The following is a 15,906-nucleotide window of genomic DNA, read 5'->3' as shown; positions in this document are numbered from 1 at the left end:
TTCTACAATATAATTAATTAAATAGTAAAAGTATAGAACAAAATTTTTATTTACTTTAAGAGCTTTCAAGTAGACAGGATTAATTTCAGATAATCCTAATCTCAAAGGTATAAATAGAAGTAATGGCTTCCAATTTGGATCAGAACTCCTGTTGACATCTAAAGAACAACTATTTGAAATTTTCACTGAAGTACTCTCATTTGCTTCATACTTTTTACACTCACTTTCTTGATTTACCTTACATAATGTTTCTACATTCAAAATAAAGTCAATTTTAAAATGTATATCATAAAATGTTGTTAAAATCATTATATCAGACTTACTTAAGTCATCAGTAATTACAGCATTATCTAGAGCCACATGTACAACTAAATGGCTCCATTCATCATAAGTAGCAAGTTTCCTGCAAGTTTAAATCTATTAAAAATTAAAAAACTCTCTAAAAATCTCAAGATGAATAATATTAACTAATTTCTAACATATAAAATGTTTAGAACAGATAATTTTTATGATATATATTTGAAAATAATGTCATTAATATTGTTAATCTACCTTAAAACTTGAGCTATTGTATTAGGACCAAACCACTGACCAATTCCCTTTCCTTCAGACACACCCATTTGTGCTGTAATTATTTTATTGTAATTTTATTTTTTTAAATGATTCTATAATTAATTTATTGAAAGTAATATTTACCTATTTGATGAATTGAATAAGGACAATCTTTCTTATCTTGGAACATTTTTAAAATATCAAGATAAATAGGATCTGGTTGTCTGGGATTCCATATCCAACCTGAATAACAATTTAAAATAAAAAAATTTATTTTGAATATTGTTTAATTAGAAAATAAATTAATATATATTTCAAACATAACAGAAAAATTATACTATACTATAATGCATATAAATTGATGTTAAAAAGTTAAACATACAAAATTTATCAAAAATTTCTTGGATAAATTATCCATATATAACTTTTTAATCTTTGATATTAATTCAATTAAACAAGTGAAATGAAAATTATTTATGACTTAATTTAAATATTCATTGAAATTCTAAGAAATATTAATCATATTGAGGCAAAACATCTCAGATGAAAGGTAACAAATAAATTTCACCAGAAGCAGCATAATCAAGAAGAAAAGTTTGAAATTTTAAAATTATTCACTGGAATAGAATAATACTTAATAATACTATAAAGGATGTTAAATATTTTTATTTACAAGTTTTTAATAATTATTTAAGATACTTTTATAACCAGAAATGATAAATTAAAATTATTATTAACTATAAAATATGATATCAACAATTTAACTTTGTATAATAAAATAAAAATAAATGAATTTTGACTGAAATATTTATATATTAATTTGATTATTTATTATCTGTAAGTTCTCTTTATACAGTTCCAGCAAAATTAACATTTTTAAATACTCCATCTCAAAAATTATTTTGACTTAATCAATGTTTAAAGCATATAAATTTAAAAATCAGAAAATTAACTTAACACACATTGTCTTCAATTTTATTAATAATAATCTCCATCGGACGAAAAATTTACAAAAGAAATATCTACAAGTATCATCACCAGGGGGCAGCTTTCAAAATCTACATTTCCCAGTGCTTGTTCCAGTAGATAAAAGCAGAAACACCCCACAGGATGGATGAAAAGCATGACATCTGTATGTCACCAGTTCTTTTTTTAGAAATTTTATAATTTTAATTTGATATATGTGTTTTTTAAAGGACTTTTTTAACTTCTGGTGACATGTAGCCTATAAAGAAAGGTCAGTCGACATGAATGTGTATAGTCTTAGAATACAAGAAATAAATGGTGGTCCCTGTTGGGCAGACATTGTCTTCAATTTTATTAACATTTTCTTCCATGTTATTATTATTGTTTTTATTACTTTTTATTTTTTATAAATAAAATAAAAACATAGTGTGTTTACCAATTACTTTCTAATTTAACTCATTGATCACCACACAATAAAACATTTACATGCACCCACAACCAAACTTTTTTTAGTTTTAAACCATAACTAATGTATTTTTCTCTCATTATTTTAATTTTTGTTATCTGTTTTTGTGGAAAGTGTATTTTCAGAAATAACCACAGGAGGGACAAGGTCCTGCAGACAATTTTTGCTTATCTGGACCACTGTCCAAGTATTCCTATATTGCTGGGGTTCAATGTACATCAGTGGACATTGAACACCAAAAATTGTAGATATCCAGTACCAGACAGAACACTAGCAATATGGATATCCAGTAAGAAGAAACACCTGTAGGACAGATGAAAGTATTTTCTAAATCAAATTTACTTACTGAAAGAAGTTGAAGGACAAAAAGAGTGACTAGAAAGAGATGTTATAAAAATTTCAGTTGGTGATATGGTGCTTCTTATGCCAGAACATATGCCAAAAATGTTAACAAAATATGAGAAAAGGGTAATATTCCAATTTCTCTCATTTTTAAACATAACACAAAATGAAATAAATATTTTCAGTTTCCATTAATTTTACATGTTTTACCTGTTTCATTTGAGGCATATATTCTATGTTTCAGCAAATATATTCTTTGCAATGGTCTAACACCAACCTAACACCAGTGCTATATGCTTATGGAATCAACACTATCACTTTTAAGTCTATTCAGTACCAGCTTGATAAGTGAGGCAATGAGGCAACTGTTTCAAGTGGCAAAGTAAAAGAGCTGGCCTATGAGCAGTGAAAAATGTTGAAAAAATAAATAAATAAAAATGAGCCAAATTTGGCTCATTTTTATTTATTTTGTGCACATTAAAGTTGTTTATAAATAGTTCATACAAGAGTGAAGCTCTAGAACTTCTCTCTATTGGCAACTGTTTTAAAAGCAGGGGTAGAAAAAAAGAAAAAAAATTGGATTTCGTCTTAGGAACAAGTTACTATCAAGCTGGTACTGACTCTACTCAACAGTAAAGATGCAGCACTTCCTAAAACAGGGAGACCATAATCAATTAAATATTGTATATTGGTACTGATAAAATTTGGTGATTGAAGGAACTGATTGAGAGACTATCTTACCATAATGCCACCAAAAATGCTTCTACAGACAAAGAACTTAAAAATCAAAACATCAGTATGTTCAATATCAAATATTCAAAGATATACCTGCACTGTATTAAACATTATTGGTCAATTCAGCAAATATACTGTATATATATTGACAAGTCAGATTTCCAATATAAAGAGGTATTATTAATGGAAAATACAATCTATCATATAACAACTATAATTGAAAAATATTTATATTGAAAGAAATTGTTCATACATTTTTATACATTTACACTTTTTTACAACAAGTTAAGTAAAAGTTTTTTTACATGCTGGAAGTCCACTTAAAATTGGAAGGTTCATTAGTAAACAATTGATGTTTTTTTTGTCTAAAGATGATTTATTGTAACTAGTATTGTATAACAAATTTTAAATACAATTTGCAAATAATTATGATCTTTCTTTACATTCTTTCATAAATTTCTATCTTTAAGAAAAAATACACTGATATGATACCTTTTTCTTTTCCACTAATATAGCTTTTGATCATTCAGAAAACTCTGAAATTCTACTAATTTCATCCAAAATTATTTGAATTTTTTTGAATGAAAGAGTAAATATCAGATTGTGTAATAACCTATATTAAATTTTGCAGTTTTCTAAATCAGTGGTTCTTAACGTTTTTATCCTCACGGCCCACCAAATATTTCATAATTTTTTTGTGACCCCCATTTTTTTAAATAATAATTTATATTTGTTAAATTATCTATAATAAATTGATTTTTTATTATTGCTTTATTTTTTTATATAAGAAATGTAAATCATAACTTTATTATTTCATTATCTATTTAAATAACATTCAAACTTCACAATTAAACATGGAAACTCATTAATTTTTAATAAAAAATAAAATAAGAAACATGTCAATAAATCGATCCAAATTCAATGCTAAAACTAAACTAAAACATCCAAACTTGTCATAAAGATTTTGCATATCTTTTGCAAAAATATTTAAATTTTCAAAGCCTACTACTAAGCCTATTTTTCCTAATTATTTTTAAAATTCCAAGCATTAATAGTTTCTTAGAATTACTTTGGAATAAAAGAAGTAAATACTGTGGTGTAAGTAGCATATTTGCATTTATTTCTTCTGTACTAACAAAAGTTGTATGTAGGAAGAAATAAAAAATAAATAAAAAAACTAAATAGGAAAACTTTATCTTTCTTATTTCACTTTTCAATACAATATTCAGTTATACATCAATTTTCTTTTTATTATATTCTGAAGGAAATTTTGCATAATTTGGCAGCCCCCCAGCAAACTTCTTATGGACCCCTAGGGAGCTGCAGCCCCCTGTTAAGAATCACTGTTCTAAATGATTAAAAATTGTATTCAGTAAATAGAAAAAAAAAAAAATTTAATTTTTCAAGAGAAAAAATATTGATTTTATATTATCAAACACACTTTACTTAATTCTTTCTTCATTTTATATAATTTAATTTGAATCAAAATTTAAAATCTCTATTTTTTGTAAATAATAATTTATTTTAAACAATTATTAATTCTGACCTTTGCCTAAGTGACGAAATACAAGTGCCTGTGCCATCACCATTTGTCCACATCTTAGCATACATCCCCATCCTGAATCTGATGTTGGACCAGTTCCACCTTATAAAGAAAAATCATACACTAAATATTAAAATTTAATTAAATTTTAATTTATTAAGATTAATTGGACAATATGTAAATCAGATTACTTAATTTTATTACATAATTAAATTTAAATAAATAAATAATTCAATAATAAATTTGCATTTATCTTGAAATATACTATACCTATTGGGGAAAAATTTTTCCTGTATGTAAACCATATCTTCGAGCAAATATCTACTCTTAATTCTTCTAAATCTGTAATAAAAATACTGGTAATATTTATTAAGTGTAGTTTAATTACATCCTTCTAAAACAAATTATATAAGTAATTATATTTATAAATTAAATACTTTATGATGTATTTTATAATACATATAAATATATATATATATATTTTTATAAAAACTAACATCTAAAACATATATAATATTAATGTAAAGTTTTAAATACACAAAGATATATTGCTCATATATAAAAATGTCTCTTGTATTCTGCAAATACTTATCTACAAAGGATAAATGTATTGTTAATAGAAAAATATTATTAATCATTGGCTGCATCTTGTTTGTAACAATAATAATTTTAAAAAATAAAATTTGTTCTTCAATATTTTTAATTTACTATACAAATGTAACTTTTCTATTTAGAAATGAACATTTAAAAGAAAGAGAACACAAATATATCATCCCACTTCACTTCTATATATTTGTCTATTGTATTTTCCAGTAGCAAAATGATAGAATCATAAAGGCAGAAAAAAACTTATTTTTTTAAGATTCATCTATATCAGTGTTTCCCAAACTTTTAGGTTACTGCTCTCTTTTACTGCATATATTTCTTTAGCACTGCCATAAAATCAGTCAAAAAATAATACATTGAAAAATAAAATTTTAATAAAAAATTGCATTTGTTTTATAAATGAAAAATAATTGTCTAAATGCATCTTAAGGTATTTTATTAATTAATATAAAGTCATATGTCTCAAAACTGACTTTACAGTCTATTTGTTTGAAGTTCAATAGTAATTTTTTTTGTTTCAAAACAAATTTTTGTCCCCTTTGTCTTCTAATGTTCCTACTGCTCCCTTGCCTTCCAGTGTCCCTCTACTACTCCCTTGTTTTTCAGCACTCCCTTTGAGTCTTGTACTACCCAAAGGAACATTAGCCACTTTGGGAATCACTGATCTAAATATTATCAGTAAATTGTTTTACCTATCACTCCAACCCATTAAATAAATCTATGAATGAATGACATATTCCAAATGTTTTATTCTAATAAGAATTTTCTTTCTTCCAATTAAACTGGAGATTTTTTTAAATAACAAATTTACTTTTCTTATAAGCAATATTTTTTTATCAGCTTTGTTGTAAATAGCCCAAAAATTCTAAAATTCTTATACATGAATCTTTTTTTTACACTTTTGTATTTTTACATCATTACTTCACAAAATCATATTTATTTTTCAGGATATTCAGTAATAGGATATTCGTGGACTTTATAGGAAATATAATAAAATATAATCTTATTTATATTAGTTATAACTCAAAAAAACTGTACTATATATATAGAATATTTAAGGAGCTTCATTTAAATGAGCGATTATGAAATTAATTTCCAATATAGTAAAACCTTGGTATACGTCGGCTTTAGAATACATCCAATTTGGAATACGTCCTGTTTGCACAAAACAAATTTTGTTCAGTATATGACTTAATTCAATTATACGCGCCGTCTATGAACAAGTAGCACTATCGGTGTACTAGACCAGACTAGACATTCGCAGTCCCATGGTTTAAAACTTTGTTAAATTTCTTCTGATTTTAATTTGTAAGTAAAATTTTATTATTTTATTATTTATCATGAATTGCCAAAAGGCAAATGAAAAGCAACAGAAAACTAAAAAAATGACTAGAATCACAATGGAACTGAAAAAAGAGATTGTTGAGAAATATGAAGGTGGCATGCGTGTTCGAGATTTAACTGTTGCATACCGTATTCCGAGAATGACAATATCAACAATCGTGAAAAATAAAGACATTATTAAATCTGCTAACGTTGCGAAAGCGGAGTAATCAATTTCTAAACAGATTATTAGTATTAAGGAGAGTTTGATTTGATTTCATTTTGATTTAATGATTTAAATAATATAATACAATATACTGTAATAACTTTAAAAATCTATAATAAAATTAATTTTTTTATTAATGTGCTCAAACAGTGTTTAAATTATTTTACAACCCCATTAATATATCATATCAAGAGGGTTTCTTTTTTACATGAGAATGAATTAATCATTTTTACATTACTTCTTATGGGAAAGGTTGGTTTGGTATACATCCTGTTCGGTATAAGTCCAAACATCAGGAATGGATTAAGGTCGTATACCGAGGTTCCACTGTATAATATAAATATGCTAAATTTATATACTCACAAAAAAAAATTGTTTTTATAATAAAAAGCAATTTTTTTGTGAACTTATAAAACTTATAGAATGCATTAAATTGAAATAAAATCTTACCATGTAATATACTATATTTTTTGCCTAAAATCCACACAGGTTCTTCAGTATAAGGAAAATCTGAATATTCTTTGTAACTTGGTTCATAAGCCATACATGCTATTAAATACAATTAGAATATTTAATTGTTTCCTTTATTAATGTTTATTTCATATCTAATAAATAATAACAATGTAGTCAATAATCAAAATATGAGGTGTCTATAATTAAAGTTAACATATTATGGGCAGTCTAACTACTTAGTAAAATTGCATAAAAATTTCAGTATGTCTTAATAAGGCTGTAGGGAGGAAATTCACAGAAAAAAGAATCAGTTTCAAAAATCATTACCAGAGAATTTTATGGACAAACAAAGCACATTTCCATCTGCATGGTGCAGTTAACATGCATAATTGTCGATATTGAAGTTGAGACCATTTACAAAAATATACATTTTCGAATCTTTTCTTTATCCATTAACACAACCATAGAAGTAACAGTTACATTGATATCACTTTTAACTTTGTGAATTTTTATCTATTATTATTTGTCTTTTTAATGAAGTTTTTCTTCAAGCCAATGTAACTGTTACTTCTGTGGTTGTATTAATAGATAAAGAAAAGACTCAAAAATGTATATTTTTGTAAATGGTCTTAACTTCAATATAGAAGATATATCTTGAGTCATCATGAAAAAAACATAATTATTGTCGAGTTTAGGCTAGAGAAAACCCCCATGCATCTGAAAATTCCTTTACATTCCCTAAAAGTAAGTTTAATGCTGTTTTTCCTCCTCATTCATTATTGGTTTTACTAGTTTGTTCAAGGAACTTGGCCACAGATATCATTACATATTCTATTACTGACCAGTAATATGCATCATTATTGACCAATACCAGCACTCCAACAATGTCAATGTCTTGAATCAACAGTAATCATGCAGGATGACACCCCTCAACACAAATTATGTTAAAAAGGTGCTTAGAAATCATTTTTATGTTAAATACATCAGAAAAATGATTTCTAATTGAGAAGTGCCAGCTGATAACACATCATCAGTTGGCACTTCTCAATTGTTAGCCTGCATGCTCACTAGATCAGAATCCATGCTAAACATCTCAAGGGATTCCTTGCAATCAACCGTTAAACATGCTATTCTCAGATTTCATAGTGTAGCAGATAATGGTGGTCAACATGCTTTGAGGTCACTAACAAATTGCCACTACACTGCCTTGTAATGCTGAAATTATTCCTGATGATAATTCTTGAAACTAATTTTTTCCCATGACTTTCCATCCATTAGCCTCTTTAATACACCCAAAATTTTCATGCAATTACATTAAGCAGTTTTTTCTGCAGACTGCTTAGCATATATATAGGTGAAGTTTAAACCTTGTATTTTTATTGACATTGTTTTCAATTAATATACAGTAAATTACAGTTAAAAATAAAAAATTATTTTAAAATTCTAATGTAATACTTTTAATGATTCATAAAATGTTTTATAGATGAGTAAAATGATCATTAAAATACATGTAATATAAATACAGCAAAATCATTGAACCATTTACAAAAACTACAAATTTTATAAATATCAATTATGAAGATATCAATATATGAAAAATAAACAAATTAACAAATTTTAATTTAATTGTTTTTTCTTATAATTTATATCTATCTTATATATATATTTATATTATATTCTAAAATTATAAATAAATAAAAAAATGATTAACAGATGTTCTGAATTTTAATAAACATAATTTTTACAATTTCATATCTCTGTAATAATTAAAAAAAAAAAAAAAACTGAAAGAACCTGATACTGTCTGGAAGAAGCAGGCTAAAAAAGTGAAAGATTGGATACAGGAAGAGGGAGTAGTTATCATAAGGGCAGATAAGACAAAAGAAATGGTAGTGCTTAGAAGATTGGACTATGATAGGATGTTGCAATAACACATTGATGAAGCAGACTGTGTACAACTTGAAATGAAGTTAAGAAGCTTCTGAAACACACCACACCAAAGTTCCTGAAAGGACTAACAGCTAGATGTTATAGTGTCCCAAAATGTTTGAGTATGTCTACCTCTTGTCAAAATGTTTAGTGTGAGAACACTAAGCAATTTGGCAGGAGATAGTTAGTTAGACTACCATCTTTTGTTAAAGAGATAGCAGCCTAACCATCTATCTCCTGGCAAGTTACTTAGTAATTACTTAGCCTTAATAGCCCAATAAAGAAATCTGGCTGTTCATTTGATATTTGAAGTAATTATCAAGTTGGTTATATTTATTATTTATTATGTTAAGACACACAAAGATTCCTAGTCAGTAAGACCCATAACAGAGAGGTGATCCTGCTTATTTTTTGACATAAAAAATAATTTGGTGAAATTTTTAGAAACAAAGCTGAAAGACTATCAAAGAGTGATTAAAGATAAAAGAGAATTTGAGATGTGAAAGCAGAAGAAAGTTTCATTCTGTTAATATATGATTTTAAGTCTCTATACCCACCTGTACTACAGGAACAACCTTTTAATGGGTAAAGGTCATTTGCCAGTTCAAAGCTAAGGGATGTGTCAGTCTTAGTACACTGCACAATATGAGAGTCCAATTGATTCACTACTAACAGGGCCTTTAGCCAAAATTATTGTGAGGCAGACAGAGAGTTAGGCATAAGTTTGGTCCAGACATTGTAATGATGGTTAGGTATATAGATGACTTACTAGTCATACGGAAGGATGGAAATAGAGAAAAGAGTTTGTAAACAAGTTTTCTGATTCTACATTAAGACTGACACTACAGAAAGAACAAAGTTCACATTTCCTTAATGTATTGACTGTAGAGAGTAGGTAGATATGTGACAAAAGTGTTTAGGAAAGTTCCAGTATACATTCCCTTAAAGTCTAGATATATATGGAAGTATAAACGAGCTGCAGGGCTGATTCAAATTTCAAAACACTCAAATGAATGATTTTGCACAACACTACTGGGAATCAATGAAGTAGACTGTCTGGATTTTTATACTTGTAAATGATTTCTAATATACATGGCTGGAGATGTTCACAAAAAGTTTATATACTTTCAAAAACAATATGACAAAAAATCAATTTATAATACTAAAAAGAAAAATATTGATATACTAAATTAAATATACATATCTAGAATATGCTCACAGTTATACAAGAATACATGTGGCTAAAATAAACTGTAAAAAATTATCATCAGCTGAAATCAAAGCTAAAGGCTGAAAAGTAAACAAGGTAAAAAACAATGATATATATAAAATTTTTGATTTGCATCAGGATTTCCCATCTGCTTACACTATAGTTGGTTAAATATAATTGCTCAAGAAATTATGGTTGATAAAGGAATCAAAGCTCCTATTACAAAAAAAGTGACTAAATATATGAATATTGTAATAAACCATACATATATCTAAAATATAAATTAAAAGGATTTTAATTTATATTTTAATTTATATTTTTTTTAAAAAGCTTTACTGCAAATTTGATATTTGATGATAAAAATAGTAGTACAGTAGACCCTCCTATAACACGGTAGATACGTCCCATGTTATATGAATCCGTGTTGTACAAGTCACTTAAATACATGAGCCAATCACAGCCCAGCACGTGTGCAGTTTAGGGGCTACGGCTGTTTGAAAGATTTTCTTGCATAAAATTAATCAATTCTAGACTAATTTGACTCAACATTTCCAAAACACGTATAATTTTTTGGGAATAATCCATATAAACTATGCTATAAACAAAAAATTGTAGGATTACTTACCGAGTGTGCACTGTTCGACGACGCCATTGCTTAAGCTTGTTTTCGTTGCGGAGCAGCTCATCGAATGGCGGATGCGTGTTTCCTGATTAGCGAATTTTTTGCAAAAAAACAACTTAACTTTGGAGATATCATTAATAAAAATATAATTTTTATGGCCGTTGAATAATAAATGGTTTTTAGTAGGTCCAGTGCTCATTTAAACTCAACAGTTTGTGCAATACCTGCTATTGGTCCGGATTTGACCAATCCTGTCATGACACAAAACAGCAATGACGTTTTACCGTGTTATACGAATACGATTGCAATTTTTTTGCCATGTTATATGAATCCGTGTTATAGGGGGGTCTACTGTATTACATATTAGATAAAAGAGTTAATAAGATAATTACAAGATTCTATAGTAATTAACATAATGGAAGTTTCTTAAAAAATATAAACCGATAATTTGGATACTTTTTGATTGCAAATATATAATGTAGCTTATAAAATAATAGTATAGCGTTTTTTGATGTTAATTATATAATTAAAATACAAACTAAGCATTGCAGTTAACTTAATAAAGAAAACAATATACCTTTAATAGTAACAGTTTGGAGAACACAAATGCTTGTTATCGAAGTCAAATACATTTGTATTTTTCCAAATTATTAACCATTATTAAAAGTTTATTGCTTGTTTTATAATGAAATATTTGAATTATTTGTTTTTATATCTCTTAATCATTATCCAGTATTATTTCAAAATGAATAAAACATTATACAGTATATTTAATTTAAGGTTGGTAATTTTAAAAGTAAAATTTAAATTTAAAATGTTATAATAATTTATATTTCCATTTATTAGAAATAAAAAATTTCACAAACATAATGAAATAAATCAGATTTATAACTCCCTATTGGAAGAAAAACTAACATTACAAAGAATAGCACATAGATATCTGTTTTCATTACATTATAGATTGATTATTTCTAAATATTCTTTGTATTATAAAATTAAAATAATCATGTAATGATAAAATTATGTTTATACATTATGTTTATATTTTCAGGTTTACATCAACTTATAAAAGTAAAATATCTATCATAGAAGTACTTTAAAATTTCTTCAAAATTTTATTTATATTGTTTCCTGTTTTTTCTGAATGAAATAATTTTGAAATAAAATTGAAATAAATAATACCCTAAATAGTTATTTATATATAAATGACTAAATTTAATAAAATTATTTACTATGTACTCATAGAAAGTATATTGTAAATTCAATTAATTCATTTGAGAGAATTTATTATCATTTATAAGTTAAAAAGTTATATTTTTTTAAAAAAAAAAAGATAAAAGTTAAAAAAAACCTTAAAAACTTTTTAAAAAAACAATCATGAGAAAATATCCTTCTCAGTCTTTACTGATTTTCAAGGAGTCTTAATTAAAAATTATAGACTAGAACTTTCTATAGTTGTTAATTAAGTCTCCTGGAAAATTGGTAAAGACAGAGAAGGATATTTTCTCCTGATTGTTTTTTTAAAAAGTTTTAAGGCTTTTTTTTTACTTTTATGTTTTTTTTAAAATTATAACTTTTTAACTTACAGAATATACCAATTTCATTGTCTAAATTTTTATAAATATTATCATCATTTAGTTTATTGTCAAGTTCATATATCATTTGATATATAATATATTGCAGTAAAAATTTTAAATTATTAAAATATTGAAAATTACTATATATTTTTATACAAATTTTAAATAAATTTTTTTATAGATATGCTAAAAATGATAATTTTCCAAGAACCGAAATAATTGCATATAAATTATTATATTTCAATATAATTAAATTTTAAAAATTGTCAGAATTATAAATGATATAATAAATAAAAATATAAAATTTTATAAATCAACAAAACAATTGATGAATTCACAATCAATTATCTTAAATCATAAATTTTGTTAAAATTCTCACTATTCAAGATAATATTAATATTTTGAATTATGAATTTATCTTGTTTCTATAGAATAAATCAAAAGATTTACCTTTGATATTTTAACACTTGTAATCAATATTTAGACTTGACTTATCAATTAAATTGAAAATGCTATTCTTCTGTCAATATATTTAACTTCTAAAAAAATGTATGTACATATACAAAATATACAGATATTATAGCAATATTGTTTTCATATTTTCGCTTACATTAAATATACTTTTCTTTTAAACATATGAGTAAGTCAATGATGATTCATCTTTTATAATGCACTTATGACTAACAATAATTCGTTTATATTATTCAATAATAAGAAACATGTAAAAAAATTACCTTTCATTTTGAAATTGATATCTCTGGCTGTATTATCAGGTATAGCAGCTTTACTGTAGTTGGATAAGTAAAGAGCACGTTGCCTGGTAAAGTGGCTTTAATAAGGTTGGATAAGCAAACCAATGGCATCACCCATTTCATTTGAAACGGACAATTCCATTGGTTTGCTTATCCAGCCGTATTAAAGCCGATTTACTAGGCAACGTGCCCAAAGCAATGGGCTATGTCGTCGGCTTGCTTATCCAGCTATAATAAAGCCACTTTAGCAGGCAACACAACCCATATTTAGTTTCTAAAATGAGATTAATGGTTATCGTGTTCATCTGTAAAAGTGATCTCTGTAGTAAAGTATTACTTTGTGTTATCCTGGTGTTTTTTCCTTATGTATTTCAATTCATTAAAATAAAAACATTTTTTGTGATTAACCCAAACTTATTCAACCCACATATAATCATTTAAATACAGTTATTATATATAAATTACATACATATTACTTACCAGTCATACTTAATATTATCTCTACTTCTGGATTCATTGCACGAGAGATACGTCAAAAACCTTCCTAGCTTATCGAATTTAATAACGTCATCTAAATCAATCTAAATTTAAGCAAACCAATTAAAATTTTATATATATTTATATTAATAAAGTGTTATAATATATATATCAAGTTATAAAACTTCAATTTCATATTGTAAATATCGAATGTTTATGGTATTATTACTTTTGTTTACCCAAACAAACGGACAGACGATTGAGTAAGTTTATAGTAAAAAAAAAACATCTGATTTATTGAATTAATTCAAGGTCGTTATTTTTGATAGCGGAATTGAGTTGCTAGTATTTATTATTAATACAAATTAAGTATCTAATAATAATAAATTATAATCTTTGAAAAATTATAATAAACGTAGAGATACAATTTATTTTAGTTTCAATGACATATATAACAAAGCGCGCGACATGAAGTCCATTAAGTGAAATTTAATTGATATACTGTATTCTATTTTTCATTCAGATTTCGATGGATTATTCGGAAAGTTGATTTATTAACCTGGAAACTAATTTTATTCAAATTAATAATTTTCTATTTTCTTTTTATTATTATTATTTTTTTTTTAATCTATCTACATTACAAATCTATATTAAATATTTTTCCGTTTTCTGTCTACAATATTCACGAGTTATTGCTTTACTTGTATGTTGTTTATTTGAATGGCGCTTAAATTAACTCAAAATTGTATTTTGAGTTAATTTAAGCGCCATTCAAATAAACAATTCGCCCGGTGGGAACTAAGAGGGCCTCTTTAAGCAAGCCCATTATGGGTTCGGCCAGGCTCACAATGAGGCGGCCGGTTGATGAGGGACGAGACCCGACATATCCTGACGGACCCCCAAAAACTTTCTGGGAATTTTTCGACCCGTCTGGATTCGATCCCGGATCTCCCAGAGCGGTAGGCTGCCACCTTCACCGCTCGGCCATCCGGCCGTCTATGGGTACTAAGAAGGCCTTTTTTGAAGCCCATCGCGGGTTAAGCTCATAATGGGCCGGCTAGATAATGAAGGACCAGGCACGACATATCCGGGCCTGGAATAGACCATCCCAGAAAAATTCATGGGGTTTCAATCTCCCGGATTCTCCAGAGCGATATATTGACATGTTAACCACCTCGGCCATCCGGCCGGCAATTCCGCATGTTATCAAGCATTTTCATCGAATTCAAGTATGTTTAGCATACAGTATTTATCTTTCAGTAATTAATAAGAAATTAATCTTTGTAATGTGAATATTTTTTTTAATATAGAATTAAAATGTTTGAAAATGTAACATATATATATGTTATTCTTTTCTGAAGGACAATGAAATCAATTGGAATGCGTGGTATGGTCTCCGGCAAGAGATAAAACTCCAATGGAAAGGGGAAAAGGCTGAGGTCCGTGCAGGGCCGGATTTACCAATCCAGGGGCCCTGGGCACAAATTCGGTGGGGGTCCCCCCTTTAAGAGTAGGCAAATTTGATGATTTAGAAAATTTACACAAAATACTGTACTTTCAATTAGATTTGAACTAGGAAGTTGTAAATTTCATTTAAAAATAAGGTTATTGTAAACATACATATATTTTATTGTGTAAAACTAATTATTTTAATTTAACTGAAAAATACCCATGTGAAAGTTTTTCCCGAAATTTTCCGATGTTTTATAGGTTTTTTCCCGGGTTTGGTTTTCTCTGCCTGTTGCCCTCAAGATTAGGCCACACTAGGCTGTCGCGGTAATAGAAAAAAAAATTATGTTTAAACATATTTTTTTTTTTAGTTTTGTGGGAGCCCATATTTTGTGGGGGCCCTGGGCACAGGCCCCAAATGCCCTTATGTAAATCCGGCCCTGGGTCCGTGTCAAAAACCTGAATCCAGGTTTCCCATGTTGCAGGTTGAAATCTTTACAGCTTCAGTCATTAGATGGTCTAATAATAATAATCTACTGTAAGCTATAGTTCGTTTCATGTTCGTTTTCATGTTACCGTAAAAACAAACTTGTCAAGAAACCGAAATTATAAACTTAGATATAAGATATACAATAACATAGCTTCGACACTCCAACATGCCGTTTCGTTTGCTTTGCG

The 15,906-nt window shown here is 27.0% G+C and overlaps 1 protein-coding gene across 5 annotated transcripts in view; it reads right to left on the bottom strand.

Moving 5' to 3' along the window:
- The window catches only part of LOC136976478 (cysteine protease ATG4B-like), a 35,896-nt gene extending 21,762 nt beyond the window's left edge, over nucleotides 1-14,134 (bottom strand). For 2 of the 5 annotated variants that reach the window (XM_067271776.1, XM_067271777.1), the window contains exons 1-8: nucleotides 14,009-14,134; nucleotides 13,783-13,883; nucleotides 7,210-7,308; nucleotides 4,875-4,946; nucleotides 4,608-4,706; nucleotides 697-795; nucleotides 553-625; nucleotides 55-403 (exon numbers count right to left, since the gene is read on the bottom strand). In XM_067271776.1, coding sequence (XP_067127877.1) covers nucleotides 55-403; nucleotides 553-625; nucleotides 697-795; nucleotides 4,608-4,706; nucleotides 4,875-4,946; nucleotides 7,210-7,308; nucleotides 13,783-13,819 — 828 coding nt within the window. In that variant the 5' untranslated portion in view covers nucleotides 13,820-13,883; nucleotides 14,009-14,134. Of the gene's footprint in view, nucleotides 1-54; nucleotides 404-552; nucleotides 626-696; nucleotides 796-4,607; nucleotides 4,707-4,874; nucleotides 4,947-7,209; nucleotides 7,309-13,284; nucleotides 13,708-13,782; nucleotides 13,884-14,008 lie in introns of those variants that run through there. The other 3 variants (XM_067271779.1, XM_067271780.1, XM_067271778.1) reach the window with 3 other exon arrangements.
- Between the last annotated feature and the right edge of the window lie 1,772 nt (nucleotides 14,135-15,906).

This window comes from Centruroides vittatus, unplaced genomic scaffold (genome assembly GCF_030686945.1).
Source record: "Centruroides vittatus isolate TY-2023 unplaced genomic scaffold, ASM3068694v2 contig_400, whole genome shotgun sequence".
NCBI lineage: Eukaryota > Metazoa > Arthropoda > Arachnida > Scorpiones > Buthidae > Centruroides > Centruroides vittatus.
This window is presented reverse-complemented; position numbering and strand designations above follow the sequence as displayed.